This window comes from Urocitellus parryii, chromosome 11, assembly GCF_045843805.1.
Source record: "Urocitellus parryii isolate mUroPar1 chromosome 11, mUroPar1.hap1, whole genome shotgun sequence".
Lineage (NCBI taxonomy): Eukaryota > Metazoa > Chordata > Mammalia > Rodentia > Sciuridae > Urocitellus > Urocitellus parryii.
In genome coordinates this window covers 42283500-42304620 of record NC_135541.1, presented here as the reverse complement: position 1 = coordinate 42304620, position 21121 = coordinate 42283500, and the positions used below count along the sequence as shown (strand labels likewise).

The 21121-nt window shown below is 40.9% G+C and overlaps 1 protein-coding gene across 1 annotated transcript in view; it reads left to right on the top strand.

The window, feature by feature from the left end:
* The window catches only part of LOC113195620 (cytochrome P450 2J2), a 33287-nt gene extending 12166 nt beyond the window's left edge, over positions 1 to 21121 (top strand). Inside the window, exons 4-9 of the mRNA XM_077803716.1 lie at positions 137 to 297; positions 3259 to 3452; positions 5294 to 5424; positions 7510 to 7697; positions 10463 to 10601; positions 18958 to 21121. Coding sequence (XP_077659842.1) covers positions 137 to 297; positions 3259 to 3452; positions 5294 to 5424; positions 7510 to 7697; positions 10463 to 10601; positions 18958 to 19136 — 992 coding nt within the window. The 3' untranslated portion in view covers positions 19137 to 21121. The remainder of the gene's footprint in view (positions 1 to 136; positions 298 to 3258; positions 3453 to 5293; positions 5425 to 7509; positions 7698 to 10462; positions 10602 to 18957) is intronic.

Here is a 21121-nt window from a genome sequence, read left to right as displayed (position 1 = left end):
CACAAAGACAAGCATTAAACATATTATGGTATTTAAGTCCTGGCTATCAATTCAACCCTCCTGGCATTGACTGTATCCTTGCTGTATCACAGACCCCATATGTTTTGAAGAATTCTCTACCTTTCTCTACCTCCAGGACAGCCTTTCAACCCTCACTTCAAGATCAACAATGCAGTTTCAAACATTATTTGCTCTATCACCTTTGGGGAGCGCTTTGAGTACCAGGATGCTCAGTTCCAGGAGCTGCTGAAGTTACTGGATGAGGTCACATTTCTGGAAGCTTCGAGATTCTGTCAAGTAAGCAGTCATCTTCTATATGCTGGTTAAGGCCATTGGGGCTGATCTCATATACACATAGCTGCTGCTGCTGCTGCTTCTTTTAATTGAAATGTAATATTTTTAAATTAATTTAACAAAAACTTACTTGAAATCAGCTTTTTGACTTTAGTGTTTTTAATAATGTTGAAAATTTACCAAATGCAAAAAACATTTCTAAGATTCCTATAGAGTACAAAATTATACAAGACATACACTTACGTACCTGTGTTGTTCTTTTTCAAAAGAACATATTGCCATTGCCCTTGCCTTTGAATCTCTCCTCTACATGTTACTTTTAAAATATCCATTTCCTTCCTGTCTCAAACACCCTTCTGAGTGCAATTTCTCTCCTGGTATGTTGTTTTAAGATTCGCCTGTTTTGGTTGCTCTTCTTCTTTTTTTTTTTTTTTTTTTTAATGCAGACTAGCTTTGTCTTGTATGAACATGCCCCTCTTTGTTAACCTATTTGCTATTTTTGGAAAAATTTTGGACAAATTTTTGGACAAAAGCTTATCCAGCTTTTATGTTATGAATAGAGCTGCCACCAATATTCTTTTACTAGTATTCATGTGGACACAGTCATTTGTCTTGAATATATATCTGGGCATAAAACATAACTAAAGATTTCAGAACTAGTTACACTATTTACATAACCATCAGCACTTGATACTATATATATATATAGTATGTACCATATACTATATACTATATTCTACTTCTCTAGGCCCTTATATTTTAGATGTTTTCTTTGTAAACAGCATTAAAATGAATATAAACTTTGTACCAAATTTGACATTATTTTTCTTTTTATTGGAGCACTTAGTTTCTTCTATCAAATTTACTGACAAATGAAAACTAATTCATGATCACTTTGTGGCTTCTATTTTTACTATGTTTTGACTCATTATTATTAAATTTATTTTATTTTTTCCTATATTCATTTAGAAGATTAAGATTTTTCTATTTCTTTAGTCTTTGCCTTAAAATTATTATTATTATTATTATATTAGTCTTTACCCTAAATTTTTTAATATGCACAATTAACTGCCTGCATCTGAGATTAATACCTTTGTGGTCTGCCGAAATAATACATGATCTTCAGAACACACCTCTTGTCACTCCTTTAGGTCACTGTCATCACGTATTTTAGTTTGTTCTTTTTTTTAACTGGAGAGTACGTGATCATTATTGTTTCATCCAATGTCTGCTTATATTTACCTATATATTTATCAGTTTCTATTTTTATCATCCTATCTTGGATGTTAAAGCCCCCTCCTGAATTTCATTTAGTGGAGATCAATTGATGGTAAATTCTTTTGAATTCAAAAAGATCTTTACACTGTGATTTACTCTAACACAGGAAATCTGTCTAGAGATTTCTATCAAGAGAATGACCATGAGCCAAGTTAACCATTTCCTAGGAGAGCCCTGACCAGCAGGAGGGTTAGGATTAGGGCTGATTAGGTAAAACACAGTATAGAAGCTCATGAAATAACCCAAGCAAGATACTACTCCTAAATCCTGAGAGTGAGAGGCCCACAAGGACCAATGGGAGATCTGGGAATGGGAGGGTCTCAACCAATGGGTGGAGAGAGAGAGAGGCAGAGGGACAGAACCTGTGAGTCCAAGCCTTCATTAAAGGCCATGGTGGTCTCTCAGGCTTTCCCTGGGGGTGGTCAATTGCTAGCTTAAAGAAAACACTCTTGGGCTTAAGATGGAAACATGTTCAAATGACTCCACTATTAACCATTATGTGTATTTCATGGTCAGCATCTGTGGGATGTGTTGCCATGGGGCCGGTAATATGAAGGATAAGCAAACTGTATTATTATCACAAAGGAAGGAGAAGTTTAACTAGACCAAAGTCTATGGTACAATGAGTTTTTACGTGACTCACGTCAAATTGAATGGGTGCCAAGGCAGCAAGTGTATTAAACAAACTTACGATACTTTATTTTGCTTAAATTAAATATTTAAAAAATTTTGACTTGGGCTGGGGATATGGCTCAAGTGGTAGTGCGCTGGCCTAGCATGCGTGAGGCATGGGGTTCAATTCTCAGCACCACATAAAAATTTTTAAAAAAGAGAGAGAGATTGTATCCACCTAAAACTGAAAAATAAATACTTTTTAAAGAGAGAGAGAGAGAGAGAGAGAGAATTTTTTAATATTTATTTTTCAGTGGACACAACATCTTTATTTTATGTGGTGCTGAGGATCGAACCCAGTGTCCCATGCATTCCCGGTGAGCGTGTTACTGCTTGAGCCACATCCACAGCCCCTGAAAAATAAATATTAAAAAAATTTGACTCTTCTCTTTTGCATAATGAAAATATTCTTTCAGCATCCTCTAGGTTTGCACTGGTGCCAGAGAGAGTCAGCTAGAAATGTGACTGCTATTTCATCAAAACTACTTTTTCCTTTTCTCTGGAAGCATTTTATATGGATGCATTAATCCTCTGTGGTTGGACTGTCCAGTGGAATGTGGCAGGGAGGGATAGAAAGGAGGTGGTGAGGTTGAAGGGACCAACTCTGTAGGGCTTATAGGTCAGAGAAATTATGCCAGACTTTATCAAGGATAGTGGAAAGCCATTGGAGGATTGAAAGGTAAGGAATCAAACTGTTAAATGATACTCCAGCAGCTCTGTGGAAAATAGTCTGGGAACAGGGTTAAGAGTGGAATAAGGAAATTGCTGAAAGCTATGGCAGCATTTGGGTAGGAGACAGTGGTGGTTTCTTGTGGGATGGCAAGTACTTGGACTGATGAGAAGTATGTGGAGGGTTGAATGCCTGCCAGAGTGGCTAGAGAGAAAGGAGAAGACAAGGATGACTCCTCAGCTTAAGCATAAGCAAATAAAAGAGATGGAAAGAGAAGACTGTCCCCAAAAGTGCAAAAGTGGCCCCATGCTGTCTCCATGATCATTCTGTTTTTTTGCCATTAGCTCTACAATGTCTTTCCATGGATAATGAAATTCCTCCCTGGACCTCATCAAACTGTCTTCAGGAACTGGGAAAAGCTGAAATTGTTTGTTTCTCATGAAGTTGAAAAACACAGGAAAGACTGGAATCCTGATGAGTCAAGAGACTTTATTGATGCTTACCTCAAGGAAATTGTGAAGGTGAGGAAAACGAATTTGTCTCCTTTGTTGTTTTTTCTTAAAGAACAAATAGCTGTATATTAGTTTCCAATAGCAGCTGTAACAAGTTACCACAAATTCATTGGCTTAAGATGGTACAGATGTGTTGTTTGTTTTCTTACTGTTCTGAATGACAAAAGTCCAGTTCTGAATGACAGAAGTCAAACTGCAGTTTCACTGGGCTAAAGTCAAGGTGTTGGCCAGCTTAGATCCTATGAAGTCTCTAAGACTTGTTTTCCATGGCTTGCCCAGCTTCCAGAGGCTTTGGTTTGTGGTTCTTCCTCCATCTTTAGCACCAGGGTAGCATCATCTCTCTTCTCTTGTCTCCCTGCTTTCATCTTTACACTTTCTCTCTCTGACTTTGATCTTCTTCCCTCTATCTTGTAAGGGTAATACAGGACAATATTCCTAACTCAAAACCCTTAGGTTTAATCACATCTGCAAAGTCTCTTTTGCTATATAACTTAACTTACATGGGTTCCAGGGGTTTGCGTGTGGTCATCTTTTTAGATAATGGTTCAATTCCTATAGGTGACTAAAAATTACTCAGGATGCTGAGGCACTTTGAAATAAAGACAAAAGTTTAATGGCATTTGGTTTTAGGCCCTGAAAATGCCCCAATACTCCCTTTTCATCCCCATCACCTTCTCCTACCTACCTGTACCTGAAGAAGCTATATACACAAGGGAAAAGAGAAATTGAGCTTCAAAGCTCTGTTTTAGATGATCTGGCCAGTAACCTACTCCTCCTCTCAGCTGTCACTGCAGAGAATACAAGTAAAGCTGAACTGGATACCAGATTTTAACCTTAAGGTCTGAGTGGGGCTCCTACTCCCTCCTCTTCTCACCCACTTTCCAACTTTTCTGACAAGAATCAGGAAAAAAACCCTAAGTGGATACAGGCCTTGAACGTGGTGGTCCTGTGGCTAATGTACATCACTGAATCAATGTTATAATCTTTGACTCATCAGTCATGTTTTCCTATATCTGGAGGGGGCAGAATGGTGAATATCTTTTCATGTTAGCTCTTATTTCACCTTATTGGCAAAATATTCATAAAATTAATATTAATTTTCTACTTAGAGGAGGAGACTTTATTTGCTAGATGGTGTACAGGTGTGTGACCATTGACATTAATAGCAATGTTGAAAAACAAGCTTTCAAGAAGGTAGAAAAGATGATGGAGTGTTATGAGGAATAGTTGATGGAATCTATGAGGTTTAAACTACAAAAGCTGTATGGGGAGATATGATAAATGTGCATTTCAGTTTATACTTTCTGGTATCGGCACAAACATTCATTGAGTATTTGCTATATCCCTTTTGCATACCACATAAATTATTATGCCATCTTAAGGCATGCTTCTTACTCCCATTTGATAAAGCAGGAAATGGAATTACAGAGATGTTAAATAACTTATCCTAGGTCATATAGCTAAGTTGATCTAATGAATGATGGGGTTGATATTGGAAGCCAAGTTATCTCATTCATAGCCATTCTCTTTCCACTGTACTAATAGCTTCTCCTGAATTACAGGCATAAAAAAAAAAGTGGTTGTTTTGATTTTTATCCACTACGATCTAAAAAGTTTCCAGCACTTCCTGTTACCTACCCCTTTTCTCAGGCCCCATTACAGACAATGTTAATGATATCGCTGCCCTCTAAGGAGGGACTTTCCCCTTAGGAGAAAGTCATTTCTTCTGAGGACTTTTCCTTCCAAGTTCTTTCCTTTGAATGAAACCCCAGTGGTTTTTTTTTTTTTTTTTTTTTTTTTTTTTTTTGGCAACCACAAGTCCTCTGAATAAATCAACAAATAACTGTCCTTCTAGTACACAGACAAGATTTGCTTCAAGTTTCAATGAAGAGAACCTTATCTGCAGCACCCTGGACCTCTTCTTTGCTGGAACTGAGACAACTTCTACAACACTGCGCTGGGGTCTGCTTTACATGGCCCTCTACCCAGAAGTCCAAGGTGAGAGTCACAGCGAATGTGCCTGGCCCAGGACACATGGTACCTCCTGGCCACATGGCACCTCCTGGCCATATGGCTCAAGGTTGGGCAGAAGCTGGCTGGGTGAGTAGGGAAAGACACAATAGTCAGGAGGTGGTGCAGTCTTGAGCGTGCACACATCCATCACTTTATAGACAGGAATGTGAGGGGTCCAGGTAGGATAAGTGTTAAACTCCCTGTGGGCGCGAAGCTCAAGGTCTAGGAGAAATCAATGAGGCCAACTGACTTTGTAATGGGGTCCAGCAAAGAGTTACAATCTCATATATATGAGTATTTATTCTTCCATTCTTATCAGCAATCCCTTCCTCTTTCCCCCTGATAATGCCCAGACACATATTTGTTACTGTTTCCTTTTTCTTTTTTTCCAGTGTTGAGCCTCAAACCCAGGGCCTCATGCTTGCAAGGCAAGCTGTCTGCCACCCCACAGAGCCACATCCCCATCCCTTTCTAGACTCCTTAGTCTGGTAATAATGCCCTCTGATGTGCCATTTTCTGCCTGTCCTGCCTCAGCTTCACCCATCCTGCATTGGTGATTTCACTGAATTCTGTGTCATTTTCTTGACACTGTCCTAAGTGTCTGAATCACAATATTTGGTCTTCCCTCTGTCAAGAACATGCTTTCTGAGTTTCTCCACATGCTGAATCCCCAATTCTTCTAAAAGAATTCTTCCAAAGTTACTACCTAAGATGTGTCTTCATTCCTGCACAAAATTGCTAGCTTAGAACTGTTTGCCATTTCCTTCCTCCAGAGATCCCCAGGGCACCTCTATTGCTGTGCACATTATATATGGATTCCCCACAGACTGCCATCCTTTCAAGAACAATGGCTATTCCCAACATTTTTCTCCAGGTTCTAGAACAGTTTGGGCAGGTGGAGTGTGGAAACAGTCATGGAACCGTTTCTCGAACTGTGCGTAACAATTTATTAATGAGGCATAAGATCAATTGAGTAGATCAAGGTCAATGCCCCCACTCCCCCAAAATAAAAATAGAGAAGACTGAAGTTCTTGCCATCTACTAAGGATATATTTGATAATAAAACTTTACTTCTCTCACATATTAATTTACAAATGCAGGCTTTATGTGTGTGTGTGTGTGTGTGTGTGTGTACATACATACATACATACATACAGCCACATTTGGTCCCAGAAGAATCTAGGAAAAGTAGCTTTAGCTGGACAGTCAGGTAGCCAGCTCAAATCTCTATGACTGTAGAAAAGGAGGCAAATATATTTGAAGACAGCTAGCAGTTTCCATGAGCTGAGCCATGTTTAATGCTTACCTAAATGAGTTCATGTAATTCTCAGAACATCTTTCACATGAAAGTTGACTTAGCTTCACTAATCACATGAAAAAAGTGAGGCTCAAAGGATCTGAGTACCTTGCAGCCATAATGTTATAGATCAGGAGTCTGCTATTCACTTTCTACTCCCATGCCACCCTTGAGAAATGAGAGTCTTCAGATCTGCTAGGATCCAAATATTTGTGTCTTCCTCACCAAATCCCTGTGTGGAAACCTAATTATCAGAGTGGTGGTATTGGGAATTGATGAGTCTTCATGTATGGCATTAGTGCCCCTATGAAACATTCCCAGCAAGCTGCCTTGTTCCTTGTAACATGTGAGGACACAGCAACTAGGAGCCACCTCTGAACCAGAAATTGGGTCCTCCCCAGGAACCAGATATGCTGGTGCTTTGGTCTTAGACAGCCCAGGCTCCAGATCTATGAGAAATAAATTTCTGTTGTTTTTAAGCCACTCTACTTATGGCACTTTATCATAGAAGCCTGAATAAGAAAAGACCCTACTAGAAGCTTCGCCACATTGATCCTTGGTATTCCATTCCTTGGCCTAATTAGACTCAAGGAAAGTGACTGAGTTGACAATTTTCTGATTAAGCCCTTTGAAGGGTTAAGAAACATTTTATTTCTTTGCATCCCGGCCACTATTTGAAATACCACAGGTGAGATCTGATAGAACAACCCTACATAATTACAAGAAAGTATAAAAGTTTCAAAAAATAATAGAATCTCCCTCTTCTCTTCCAGAAAAAGTGCATGCTGAGATTGACAGAGTGCTTGGCCAGTGGCAGCAGCCAAGCATGGCCGCCAGAGAGTTCATGCCCTACACCAATGCTGTCATCCATGAGGTGCAGAGAATGGGCAACATCATCCCCCTGAATGTCCCCAGGGAAGTGGTGGTTGATACCACTTTGGCTGGATACTACCTGCCAAAGGTAATGAAGCACACCCAGCCCCAGACTTCAAGCCTGTCTTTGAGACCATCAGAGAACTTGCATTTGTATTTGAAAAGTCACATATATTCCTATCCCAAAGAATCACCTAGATGGGAGATACATTATACTTGATATAATACTAACTTTTTTTCCATGGATTTTACCAGATATAGGTATTAAGGGGAATAGAGGAGGAAAGATTCCTAACTCAAATGTGTTTAAGCCAAGACTAGTTTTGTTTTGCTTACTGTGGGACTTCTCAGTGTTCTCACTCTGTGATGTGCACTATGGCTCATGATGGCACACAGCAGGCAGCAAAGTCCCTGTCAGATTTTGCCACAGAGTCCTGTTCTTTACCTTGGAGAGCATCTCTCAGAACCAGGGACCTTCCAGACTTTGGAAAATGTGGAAGGACATTTGAGATTACCTGGTCCCAAACCACATTAATAACGATGTTTCTAATATCATGTCCCCACAGGTATTTTTCCAGCTTTTACCTACAGCCCCATGATGGGGAACTCTCCATTTCATAAAAGAAGCCACTCCGGTTGTGCAATGTTCATGATTAGAACGGGATAACAAGGAATGAATATTTACTCAGCCATGATTACATGTCATGGACTAGCCTCTTTCAAAATATCTTAGTTCTCAGGATAAGTATTATTCCCACCTTACAGATTGGGAAGTTGAGTCTCCAGGAAATTAAGTTTGCATGAGATCTCAACTACGAAGTGACAATAGCTGGATCTAGAACCAGAGCTATTCTAATTATTTGTATGATGTGATGCTCCCTCCATAGGACTTGTTTGCTTTGACTTAAACAAAAACAAAACCAAAAAACTCCTTTTAATTTTTCCCTACTGGTCTCTGTTAAATCCCCTGGCTTCACTAACAGAATTCAGATCACACTCCACCCACCACTTTTCAGATCTCTGCAGAGGGCTCTCCTGGGTCCCCCAGGGTTCTTTCTCTATGATGCATACTTATAGTTCCTTCCTTGCTACCTGGATCTATTCTAGTTTCTCCAAGTTCCTACACATATGTTGTATATGGGAACAATCTCCAGAGTTAGAATAGAAGAGAATCCCAGTGACTCCTTGGTGACTGTCACTGCAGAGCCAGGAAATGCAGCTGCTATAAGAACTATTTTCTTCCTGATGAAACTTCTCATGGATGAAGGCTGAGGCCTGAGTTCCCCACCAGGTGCTGTTTGCATTTTTCTAGCCGTTCATTTAACTCCAGACAATCAGCCAATCTCACTATATGAATTCTACCACTGGTTTTTCACATCAACTTTAATAATCCTCCTGGGCTCTGAGAAATATAATTGATTACATGCAACGGAGACTAGGAGCCATGGCTATGACATCAGATAGACCTATTTCACGTGACTCTACCTCTCCCCACCACCTCGTGGCTCTGAGCACATTATTTAACCACTCACAGCTGCAATTTCTTCATCTGCAAAATGCATTTGAGCCCACCCTACAAGATCCATGTGAAGTAAAATGGGACCCTATATGCTGATCCTCGTACTCAAAGTAACAGTTATTCGGCAAATATTCATTAAGTATCTGAAGTACTTAGATCTAGAAAAAGAACCCTGAGCAAAATAGTCATGCTTACAAAATATACCAACCATACTAACTGTCCCAAGGAAAATACTCACTGCTGCTCTAAAGATGCTTCCAGTATCTCCCAGGGGGAGTGAGGAACAGGTGCTGGAAGGATCTGGGGAGGCTTGCCTCTGAAGGAAGTAATGCTGGAGCTGAGGATTAAAGGATTGCTGGGAGTGGTTGATGGCAAAGTGGGGGAAGAGAACATTTCCTGGCAAGGTGAGCAGTATTTAAAAAGTCATTGAAATGAATGGAAACTTGACCTGTGTTACAGGTCACTGTAGTGGGAGCTCAAGAAGAATAGGAGAAGCCCTGAGAGATTAGGCAATGGATCTGTGACTAGGTGTGTGGGAAGCCATTGAATACCAAGTTTGAGGTCTGAGTGGGTGGGGGCTGTCATAGATTTAAGCCCTATTCAAAGCACACTCTGCTTTCAGGGTGTGAAAGCAAAATCTGGATGAGCAAGGTGGAAGCTTGAACTAAGGTGGTGGTGGACATTCCCTAATGGAGGTGAGGGGATCAGGGGGCATTGAAAGAAGTGTCAAGCATGACTGATGGGTTGGATGAGGTAGTGAGAGAAAGGCTCACTCTAGTGACTCCAGGGTTTTTTGTCATATATCTTGATGGACAGGGATTCTTTTCCCTGGATATCTGCTTCTGCTACTCAAATAGCTTTTGGGACTGGGCACAGCCTTCGACACACTGGAGGGAAGAGAATGCAGAAGCAGAGGTGAAAGATGTATTTCCCCCACTTTGTAGAGCTGCCCTCCTTATCACTTTACTGACTAGCTGGGTTGATTTAATTACTGTGTGGACCAACCTGCTGTCACATAATTCTCTCATGGATGCTTACAGGTCCCTTCCCCAGTCCTACACTGACTTTTTTCCTCCAGAGAGGCTTTATTATGCAGTCAAGAGTAGCCAAAATCCCGGGTAAAATTCTCAGAATACAATTCCAATTCATCCTTCTAAGTTGTCCCACTCAAAGAGAAGGGTCCTAGAAGGTTGAGCTCAGCAGGTGGTGGGTTGGGAGAGTGGGGAAGCTCAGAATGTGGTCAGACCCCAGCATGGGGCTCTGAGCACCACCTATCTTTGCCTAGATGTGTGGTGTAGGTCAAGTCCTGCCTGACTCTTCACTGCCTTCTCTAGGGGACCATGATCCTGACCAATTTGACTGCTTTGCACAAGGATCCCAATGAGTGGGCCACCCCTGACACATTCAACCCTGAGCATTTTCTGGAGAATGGACAGTTTAAGAAAAAGGAATGCTTCCTGCCTTTCTCAATGGGTGAGTTTGGATGAACAGGAGTCGGGGAGGGCAGAGTTCCTCCCTCAGCCCTTCCCTCCTCTCCTGTCTGCAATCCTTTGCTCTAGTTGGGAAGCCTCCAGAGGGTCCTGCCTAGGGTGACTCCATCTCACTATTGTTTGAAGTTCAACATCCTCTGGTCCAGGCCTGGCCTCAGACCATCTTTACTTCCCAAGCCCTCCTGGCTGCTGGTGGAGATTTCAGCCTCTCTTAGTTCTGTTTTCCAGAATGCTGAGGACAGAGACTCAGACCTTGCCTCTTGGTCACAAAGTTGGATATCTTCCTTCTTTATAAAGTTTTTAATTGTCACAATTTCTTTTTAAGTGTTTTCCTCTCCCTAATAAATAGATCTGGTACTGATGGGGCGGCAGCAAAGGAGGGAAGCTCTTGATTCACTGTCCTGGGTAGCAGACAGTTACTCTAAATGCTCCCAGCTTGGCTAGGTTGGGCTTGCTCTGTAAGCTCTTCCTGAAAAGGTCCTTTTGCCTTTTGCAAATTTAGTTTCCTTTTTAAAATATAGTTAGTACATGTGTATGATATGCAGCTGGAAAAAGTGGATACAATGAAGCAATGAATCCCTCCCTCTATCTCTTTTTCTCTCCTCCCCCACTCCTGTGTTTTCTAGCCAGCCAGTTCCAAAAGAATATTTCAAACTTATAGCCTTGTAAAATCGATAATAAAATGTCTTAGTCCAGATAATGAGTTTGATATGTTACATAAATTATTTCAAATAATTTCTCAATTCCTTTGTTTCATAAATATTGACCAAGAATCAATTGTGTCAGATATTCAGTCCATTTCATAATGATGAATGAAACAGAAGACAAAAAAGCTGCCCTCAGAGAGCATATGTCATACTGCAACCTTAGAAAGTTCAAATTTATCACCATTGCAGGGTTATGAAACTGAGACCCAAACACATGTGGTAATGAAGTCATGAAACTCATGTTGCAGAGCTAAGGCAAAATATCAATCAGATTTATCAAAAGCTAAAACTTTTGTTCCTCCTAACAACATCTTCTGAAAATAACTAAATGCTATAGAGAAAACACACTGTAGAATACATGATAATTGCTTATCATTCACTTAAAATATGCATTGACTTTATGAAACAGTATGTTTTGACTACTGATAACAGTAAAAGCTTAGAAAGGGAAGAACTCTCTTTCTTTCATGGCCCTGAGTTTCCAGTTCCTTTGCTTTCCCACTATGTGGCACTGCCCTAGGTGTGTCTGGGTTGATCTGATTAGAACTTCTTTGTCTTTGCTCATCTCGTTCTACCCTCACCTTTGCTCACATTGGACAAGTCACCTCTCATGTGAAGAGGTGGTATAAGATGTAGGAATGTCTGCCAGTCTTCCTGTCTGCTGTAGTTTCAAATTTTGCATTACAGCACAAAGTTTCAAGTGTATGTTTCAATTACTGTGACATTTCTTGCTTCTGGCATCTTGGATGCATAAAATGTTGCAATGCTAGAAATCTGAACATTTAGCATTACACATTTGCTTCACATGCTGTTTACTGCAACTGTGATGAGAGGAATCATAATAGAGATGGCTTTAAGAGGAAGATGGATTCTCTTGGCCTTCTGATACCCAGATAGATTCCTTCTCTTCATATTGCAAAAGTCTCTAACTCGTAGTTGTTTCATGTCTTCTTCTGTTTTAAAACAGTCTTCCTTCTGTGTTAGCAAAAGGATAAAAAGAGCAGCACACAGTGACTCTCTGGTGCTTTGCTACCGAGAATTATATTACACCCTCTTAATCACAGGCTTCATTTGCAACTGTATTATATCAAGCAATTCTTACAGCAAACTAGTTATTAATACTTACACAGGAAATGGACTGGTATCTTATTTCTTAATATAAGCAAACTAAAACTGATAGAGTTGTTTCTTTCCGAGATCATATGGCCCCCAAATTGGTAGGCTAGGGCCTAAGACTCAAGTTTTTATACTTTCAATTTAGTGCTCTCTCCAGTACAACTAGAATGTAACTTACTTTTCCATTTTAAGGGTCATTGCGTTTATACCACATGTATCAGCTAGTATTTTGCTGCAAAACAAACAATCTAAAACTCCTGGGGCTTTATAAGCTTGTGTTATTGCTCACAGGTCTACAGATAAGGTATGTGGCTTTCCTGTTCTTGACTGGGCTGTCTTATATGTTTGGCAGGTCAAGTATCTGAAGACTGATTTCAGCTGGGACAACAGTGTTCTTTTCTCTCATTCTCTAGCAAGCTAGCCTGGTTTTTTCACATGGTGGTGATTAGTCCCCAGAGAGAATAGAAGCACATTGTGGCCCATTAAGGTCCAGGCTGGAAACTGTCAAGCCTTGACTCCCTCTACTTTCTAATGGCTGATGCCAGTCACAAGGCCAGCCTCAGTTAAAGAGAACGAAGAATTGCTAGAACTTTGATTAGATGAGCTATGAAGTCATGCTGTAAATAATGTAGAACTGAGGCAGGGGAGAAATGGAGGTGTTTTGTTCTCAGCATCTCTCTTTTTGATAGAAGACTGAAATTCAGAGAGTACAGGCAATTTGCCTGGGGATTCCCACAGAAGATGTGGCAGAATGAGGATCAGTTGAATTTAACAGGAGCTAGAAACCTAGAAATATCCAGTGAGTCATAATGGTGAAAACTCATCTGTCTGGTTTTTCTACCAGATTTTCATCTTAGACATACAGTTTTCTTTCCTCACTCTGAAGGAATTTAAGCTTGCAATGAGCTGAACACCATAGAGGAAGTGAGTTGGCAGAAAACACTTGCTCACCTTATGGTGGCTGGGGAACCAAGAGAGGAAGGGACTCAGGGTCTCAATAGTACCTTCAAGGACACACACCTCCAATGACCTCCCAGTAGATACACCTTCTAAAGTTTCTACCATCGCCCAATGGCACCAGAGGCTGACAGACAAGCCTTTAGCACATGGCCTTCAGGGGACATTTAAAATCTACACTTAACATTCTGTCCCTGGCCTCCAAAAGCTCATGTCCATCTCACAATGCAAAGTACATTCAGTTCATCTCTAAGAGTCTCTCAAATATTAACTGTTCTTGCATTGCTAGATAGTCCAAGTCCAATGCCTTTTCTGAGACTCATACAAACTCTTAGCTCTGAGCCACTGAGGAAAAGTAAAAAACAAAAACAACAACAAAACAAATTGCATGCTTCCTAGATTCCTAGCTTCCTAGACCAGGATAAATATTCCCATTGCATTTAAGTTTCTCAGTTGAGTGACCATGGCTCTCACTGTAATGCCTGGCATATGTAGAAAAGCAATGTGGAGCTCCTGAAGATTGCTAGTGCTCTACTCCCAAGTTTGATTCTTAAAGTACTGGTGCAGGCCACATCTTCTAGACCCCTCCCAACCAATGTGGAGGAGAAGGTCTTACAATGCAACTCCACTGCAGCATCCCAGTCTCTCTGAGCCTCTGAATCCCTGCATCAACATTAAACCAAGTCAATTTAGACATTTCCAGCTCATTCACAATGAGGCATCTTTTGATCCATATTTCAGCCAACCAACCAAATATGCTGTTAGCACCCCCCCTTTTAAAATATTTATTTTTTTAGTTTTAGGTGGACACAACATCTTTATTTTTTTTTTACGTGGTGCTGAGAATCGAACCCAGTGCTTCACGCATGCTAGGCGAACGCGCTACCACTTGAGCCACATCCCCAGCTCCATTAGCACCCCTTTTAAACTCTGCAAATAAATCAAGGGCAGAAGCTCTGCTTAATGGGTTCATATCAATAAATTTAGCCTGAACCAACTTTATGTTCCTTCCACCATTAGCCCACATCATTAAAATCCATTTTCACACATGTGCTCTAGACCTCTGCTTGTATGAATTAGAAAATTTGAGAAGTTCCTTTGCACTGTAGTGCACCTCCCCAGGAGTCACCCAGTGTCCCTTTGCCTCTAGGTGTCTGTTGATACTGAAGTCTGATTACCAGTCTAGAGGCAAAAATGGTGGTTGAGGGGGTGGGTCCTGAGGAGTAGCAGCATTGTCCACTTAGTAACTGTGGCAGGAATGGTCACTGCTGTTTCCTTGGGCAGGATTAGTCCCTTCAGGCAAAGGTAGAAAGGCCAGGAGCACAGGGGAAGAGTTGGGGGTGCTGCTGCCACTGAGGGTGGGGAGGCCACTTCCTCTCACAAAATAAACTTATCATAACTTAGGAGTTCAATGTCCCCATCCTCATCAGAGTCTGCCCACAGGTCCCCACTCCAATTTTTAGTATGCCATTATTTCCTATGTAGCGCTTTCATTTTAACTGCAGACACCCGTCCAGGTTAAGGCTTAAATTTGTACTATAATCCAGCCAATTGCATGATGAGGGGTTGGGTTTTGGCAACTTCAGCCTTATGTCTGCCAGAGAAAAGATTCTCCTTCAGGGCATACTTGGAAGAGTTCAGGTTACTTATGTAAATTTGGCACTGGGAAATTGAATCTCTGAACACATTGTTTTCCTTTACTATTATGTCCAGTGATGCTAGGGACAACCAGCCAACATCATTATATTCCTTGGTTTTCTTAAAAATGTTTATAAGTATCATGTATAGAATTGCTGGACTCGCTGTCAGGCACATTGAATGTGTTTCCTTTTTGTCTTATGAAACAATTTAGACCATAGACTATCAGTACCTTCTTCAGGAGAGTCTTTAGATACTTTAGGTTTAGACAAATTAGAGAGCCACTTCCAGATACCATAAAACCAATTGAAGAAATTCATCATTACAGTTCTGTGTCTTTAGAGCTCCTTCTGGTACCCAAATCTGTATTAAGGCTCTCTAGAGAAACAGAATCAGTTAGGAAAGAAGATTTATTAGATGGGCTTACATGGTCAGAGGATAGTCTCACAGTAGTCATTTGCAAGGTGGAGAACTGGGGAAATCAGTAACTAATCAGTCCAAGAAGCCGAAAATCTCACAATGGGAGGGACCAATGACCCAACCCCTGTAGGAGACTGAAGGCCCAGAAGCCCTCTGGAGAGTCTCTGGTGTGAGTCGACTTTCAAAGACTGTAGAAGCTGGTGTCTGGTGTCGGCAGGTGATGGTATCAGCAAAATTCCCAGCTGCTCAAGAAGAATTGAGCTGGCAAATTCAGGCAATTTTCCCCATCTTCCTCTATCTATTTCTTCTGGGCCCCCAGCCATGGGACTGTGCCACCTACATTCAAAGCAGGTCTGCTCCTCTCATTTTACTGAGCCCTGTGCCAAATATCTCTGGAAACATTTCACATACAACCCAGAATTGTGCTTCACCAGCTTTTTAGGTTTCTCAGTCTAGTCAGGTTGATCACCAAAATTACCCATCACACAGACCTAAGCTATGAAAACAGTCCTAGATTTCATCCTTTTAAAACAAATTCATACCTGTTATCCACCTGGGACCTTTGTCCTGCCCTTTGACACAGGAGACAAATGTTTCATATGTTTTGCAAGTGAGATAGGTTTAGCTTTGTGAGAATGGATCGTTTAGTCACTCAGTGGTCAGTTCTTTAACCCTGATTTTCCACTTTATTTGCCCAATTTTGTCAAGATACATGGATTCTTCTAGGAGAATCTTGGCAATTTATAATACAACTGTTTTGGTATCAAATCATACTATTTCTGATAGGTAATAAGATAAAAATGAGGGGAAGAGAGATGAATTAGACACAGGCTGGAGGGAAACAGGCACAAAATAATATAATAATGATATAATTGGGGGCCATTTACATTTACTAAGCACTTCTGCACATGTGATCTAATTTTATTTCCTCAATAACCTGTATTTGTCCTGTAAGTGAGGACAAAATAGAGGCATACATGCCTTAACAGATTTCCAAGAAAATTTAATTACAAAGGAAAAATCCAAGTAGTAAAAATCAGCTTATAGGATTAACAACAGTGAATTATTCCCATTATGGCTCCCAGTGGAATTGCCTCTAGGATAGAGAAGAAATATCAAAAAGGTTAACAAAGGTAGGGTTTGATTTATGGTATTACACACACCCTTTATTTTCTTTTTTGAATTTTTATTTGTGTGTGTATGTATTCTTTCCCCTTTTGGGTTAATATGTATTAGGAATAAAGTAAGCTATTAAAAGTGCACATAAGAAAGAGGTGGTAACAACTGGTTTGGGGCATTGCAGCCTAAGTGTGTTGAAGAGGATGTTAACTCAGAGAAGTGAGCAGGAGAAGCCTAGAGCACGTATTAGACTGGAATTGGAGGCTGCCTAAATGAACTCAGATATTCAGTAGGTAAATAGATACAGACATGGATATGGACATAAGTATGGGTGTGTATACACATAATTCAGTAAATACTCATGTTATATACACATATATATTCCCCTGCACTGTCCACTGAGATGACCTAGAACAATAACAACCAGAAAGCAACAAGCATGTCTAATGCCCAGACCTTGATTCTTGATTTCTGCATATCATTATCCAGTAAAAGCAACCAGAACACCTAGAAGAATGGCTCATTCCAGGGCTGGGGAAGGGTAAGTATTATATCAACTTGGAACATGATGTTGTCCTAAAAAGTCAGGAAATGTCAACTTGCATGGGCATCATATGGCCAAATCAGGAATATTCTGAGCATCAACATGAGTTAACAATGAGCAACAGATTATAACCCTTTGAATAAAAAGAGGAACACATGAATCCATACTGATATAAATAAATGATTGGATAAATAAATGGGGAGGATAACAAGCATTTGAATGCTGGTAAGTGTAGAAGGAATGAGAGAATTTTAAAGTCATTATGTGGCAGCCACCTGTGATAAATAATTTGGCCAAGAAATGACAATGCAAAGTAATGAATGAAAAGTTAATGAGGACTGGTTTATTCATGGAATCCCTAAGTATTTTTAGCAACATAAAAAATAATTTAACAGGAGGTGATTTATTAGATACCACCTTAATCAAGCTATTAGAAATAATGACAGGAATCAAAATCATGTACCACCTGATAGGATGGAATGAGAAGACAGCACCACTTCATTGATACTCCTACCAAACCTGCGGAACTTCACAACCTGAATCTGTTCATGAGGAAACATGAGAGACATTTCCAAAATGGGTCTATAATCTTTAAAATGCCAAGGCCATGACACTTATGTAAAGACTGAGGAGTTTTTCCAGACTTAAGGACTCTAAGTACACAGGGCAAATGCAATGCTTGATGTTGAACTCTGATGGGTGACGGAATTTGGGTTAGAAAAACTTGGCATCTCTGCCTTCACATTGCATCTGCCTCCTTTGCTACCTTAACCATTGAGTCAGATTTACTGTTGAGTCATATGGTAAGGAGTGTGTGTCTGGAATCAGTGTTGCAAAGTTGATTAGTCCCAACTTTACCTAATCTGTCTCTTCCCCTTTCAAGGCTAAAGACAACAAGATAAGAGTAACTAAGATATTATTGAAATTACAGACATCAGGATCACCAATCACCAACTCTTACAGGCCACCAGAGTGGAACCTAAGTCCCCAGTTGTCAGTCCTTCCCTTTCCTTGGCTGTCTTTCTTTCCCCCTCCCCTGGGGATTAAAGTTGCTTACACCTAGGCTGGGTTGAGATGGTCTTGTTGGCATGGCCTCCATCTTCTTGACTGGCTTGCTTTCTTTCCAAATCTTTTTCCTTGTGTCAACAGCTCACCCTTGAGTGAGTGGCAACTACATGAACCTGGGTACAGTTACCCATATTCTGTGTTACCCTGGGGAATGGCTTTAACATGCATCCTTATTCACAGAAAAAAATTCAAGAGGCAGAATGATAAGGAGAACAGATTTTTTTCAGGTTTAAGGAACCTGGTAATTTTGGCTGTTTTTTGTTTTTTTCTGGTTTCATTTCTCCGTCTTTTGGGTACTCAGGCGTGAGGAAAGCTTTCATTAGAGAGACGTTTATAAGTAAAAATACAAACACAGATTTAGTGATTCAGAGAACCTACCAGTCTCAGCTCCTTGGAAGTGTTTCCTCAGTAGTTTTTATTCTCATTCTGAGGAAATTCAGAAACTAAAGGAATTTGTAGCTTTAATTTCAAAAGGCAATCTGTTTCAAATCCTGCATAAAAGCAAGTTATCAGGATGTTGCCCTTCATTTCAGAGGAAGTCAGTTTCACTTCACCTTCACCCCAGAACTGCCTGACACTGCCCTCCTCTACCCAAAGCAAATGTGGTCCTAGACTCTGCATTCTGTTCTTTGGTGAACCCAGAGCGTGGTCAGACTTTAAAAAGGTGCTGGGCATAAAGCCCAGGTCTGCTCAGGAGGGAGAGGCAAGTAGCCCCTGTTTGGAACCATGTCAGCTGAGAAGATAACTCCTCTTCTGTGTTTGTCTTTCAGGAAAACGCGGATGCCTTGGAGAACAGTTGGCTAAGACCGAGCTATTTATTTTTTTCACTTCCCTTTTACAAAAATTTACCTTCAAGCCCCCAGACAATGAGAAGTTGAGCTTGAAGTTCAGAATGGGCCTCACTGTCTCCCCTGTCAGCCACCACATCTGCGCTATCCCTAGGGGATGATGCTGTTGGAGAAGGAAAAGGAAAGACGGGAAAAAAAAATAACTGCAGGTGCTTTGGAGCTGCTGGTGCCTGCTCAGATGTTTGGAACAGAATGAAAGTGATGCCAGGGAAAGAGGAAAGAAGCTGGACTAAAAGGAAGCTGGATCCAAACCCTGGTTCTGCCATCTCCCCCTATAGCCCTGGAAAAATCACTTGTGTGTTCATTGATTTACCTTCTCATCCAGGAGGTGAAAAATGATTTCCCTTCAAAAAAAATAGTTCCTGTAAGAATTAAAGGAAACAATGGATTTTAAGTGATTCCTACACCATAAAAACATATCCTAAGAATAATGACTATAGTCCTGCCTACTTCCTTGGCCATGTATCTGCTTCTAGCTGGTTGACATAGCTCAGGTTGAAGTGGTGCAAGACAGGCAATGAGATTCAAAGTGGAATCCTGGGGGCAACCATGGAGACAGACTATGAAGTCTCTCTCATTTGTGTCGGCTTTATCTGTTTTGACCTTAGAATGGTCCCCTGGCTAGTGACCAAGGGATGAATCTATTCACAGGAAGTGGAAGCAACAGTTTCTATGATTTGCACAAGGGAGCACTACCTTGGCCTTAGAAGGAGGCCCAATAGGGTGTGATCACAGTGAACCCAACCTGGAAATCAGGTTTGGAGAATAAAAGTGAAAAGAGTTTGTCTTATAGTACCTCTGTTTTGAGTCCTCCATCAGACACTGATTCCCATAATGTTTCACATTGGATTTAACTGTAAGCTTTTGTTGGCTAATATTCCACCCTATAGTCTGGTAGAGCATTTTATAGCAGAATATCAGAAATGCCAGAATCCTGCCACAAAATAGAGGACCAGAGACTGTCCAAGAAGTTTTAGCCCCAACCCCAGAGCAGACCTACCAACCAGCCTGGTAACTGGACTTAACCTCATCCAAAGGTCTGTCCTTCCTCCTTTCCTTCCTTTCTTCCTTCCTCTCTTTCTCACTTTGTCCCTCCCTCCCTCTTTCTTTCTCCAAAGATTTCTTTTCTTAAAGTGGCTAGATCTAGGTAATTTAGTAGCTCATAACTGTCACCAGCTGTTTGTGGGTTATATGTGGGTCACAGGGCATGGTAGCCTCATGGATAGAGACATCTGTGAATGGCCAGTGGACATTTACTCTGGTCAGTTGCCCAGGGATAATGTAAATTTCTTTCCCACTCTGCTGGGCCCACATAGCACCTGAGATGGATGTTACCTGCCAAAATGTCAATCAACCTGCTGACTGCAGGACATCATGAAGCAAGACTAAGCCCTTGAAACTTCATCCCTGCCTTTGATGTATCCCCTTAAATAAACCACCAGAGGTATTTTCCCTTTGTCTAGTTCCAGAACCCATGTGGACTAGATCTATCAGAGGCTTCATCTTGTGTAAATATATTTCTGAGTTTTTGTGTTTTGTTATTTGCTAATTATCTGAGATTGTAGTTTTAGGGTGGCTTGGATTCCCCTGGGCAGAAAGAACCCTGCAGAGATGCTGGCCTTTGTCCCCTTTCGGGACACAAACAAAACTGCCAGAAGGCCTTGGGTTTTTCCCACCTGAGGCTTAGAATTCAGAGAAAAGCCCATTCTACTGCCACCAGGAAGAAAGGAAACAGAGAAAGGGACAGAAGGGGGCAGTGTTGGCTTGAGCTAGACTAAGACAGCTGAGACTATCTGGAAGAAATGGTTGCATTTTCAATGTGGGGAGGAGGCTTCAGTCTCCCCTGCCTGGTAAAGAAAGAATGGGAGAGAGAAGCCAGTTGTTCATAATTCCTTTGTAAACCCCTTTAAGGCAAATCTCTAGAAAACAGGGCAAGAGATAGTCCAAGACCAGTCAAATCAGGCTTTTACTTCCTCTCATCTGGGATCTGTCTACCATCTATTTTCCCCTTTCTTATTCTGGTTAGATCAAGTAGGAGATCCATGGGAAATTGGTCGAAATCTTTACATTTCTCAGTTTCCTCATC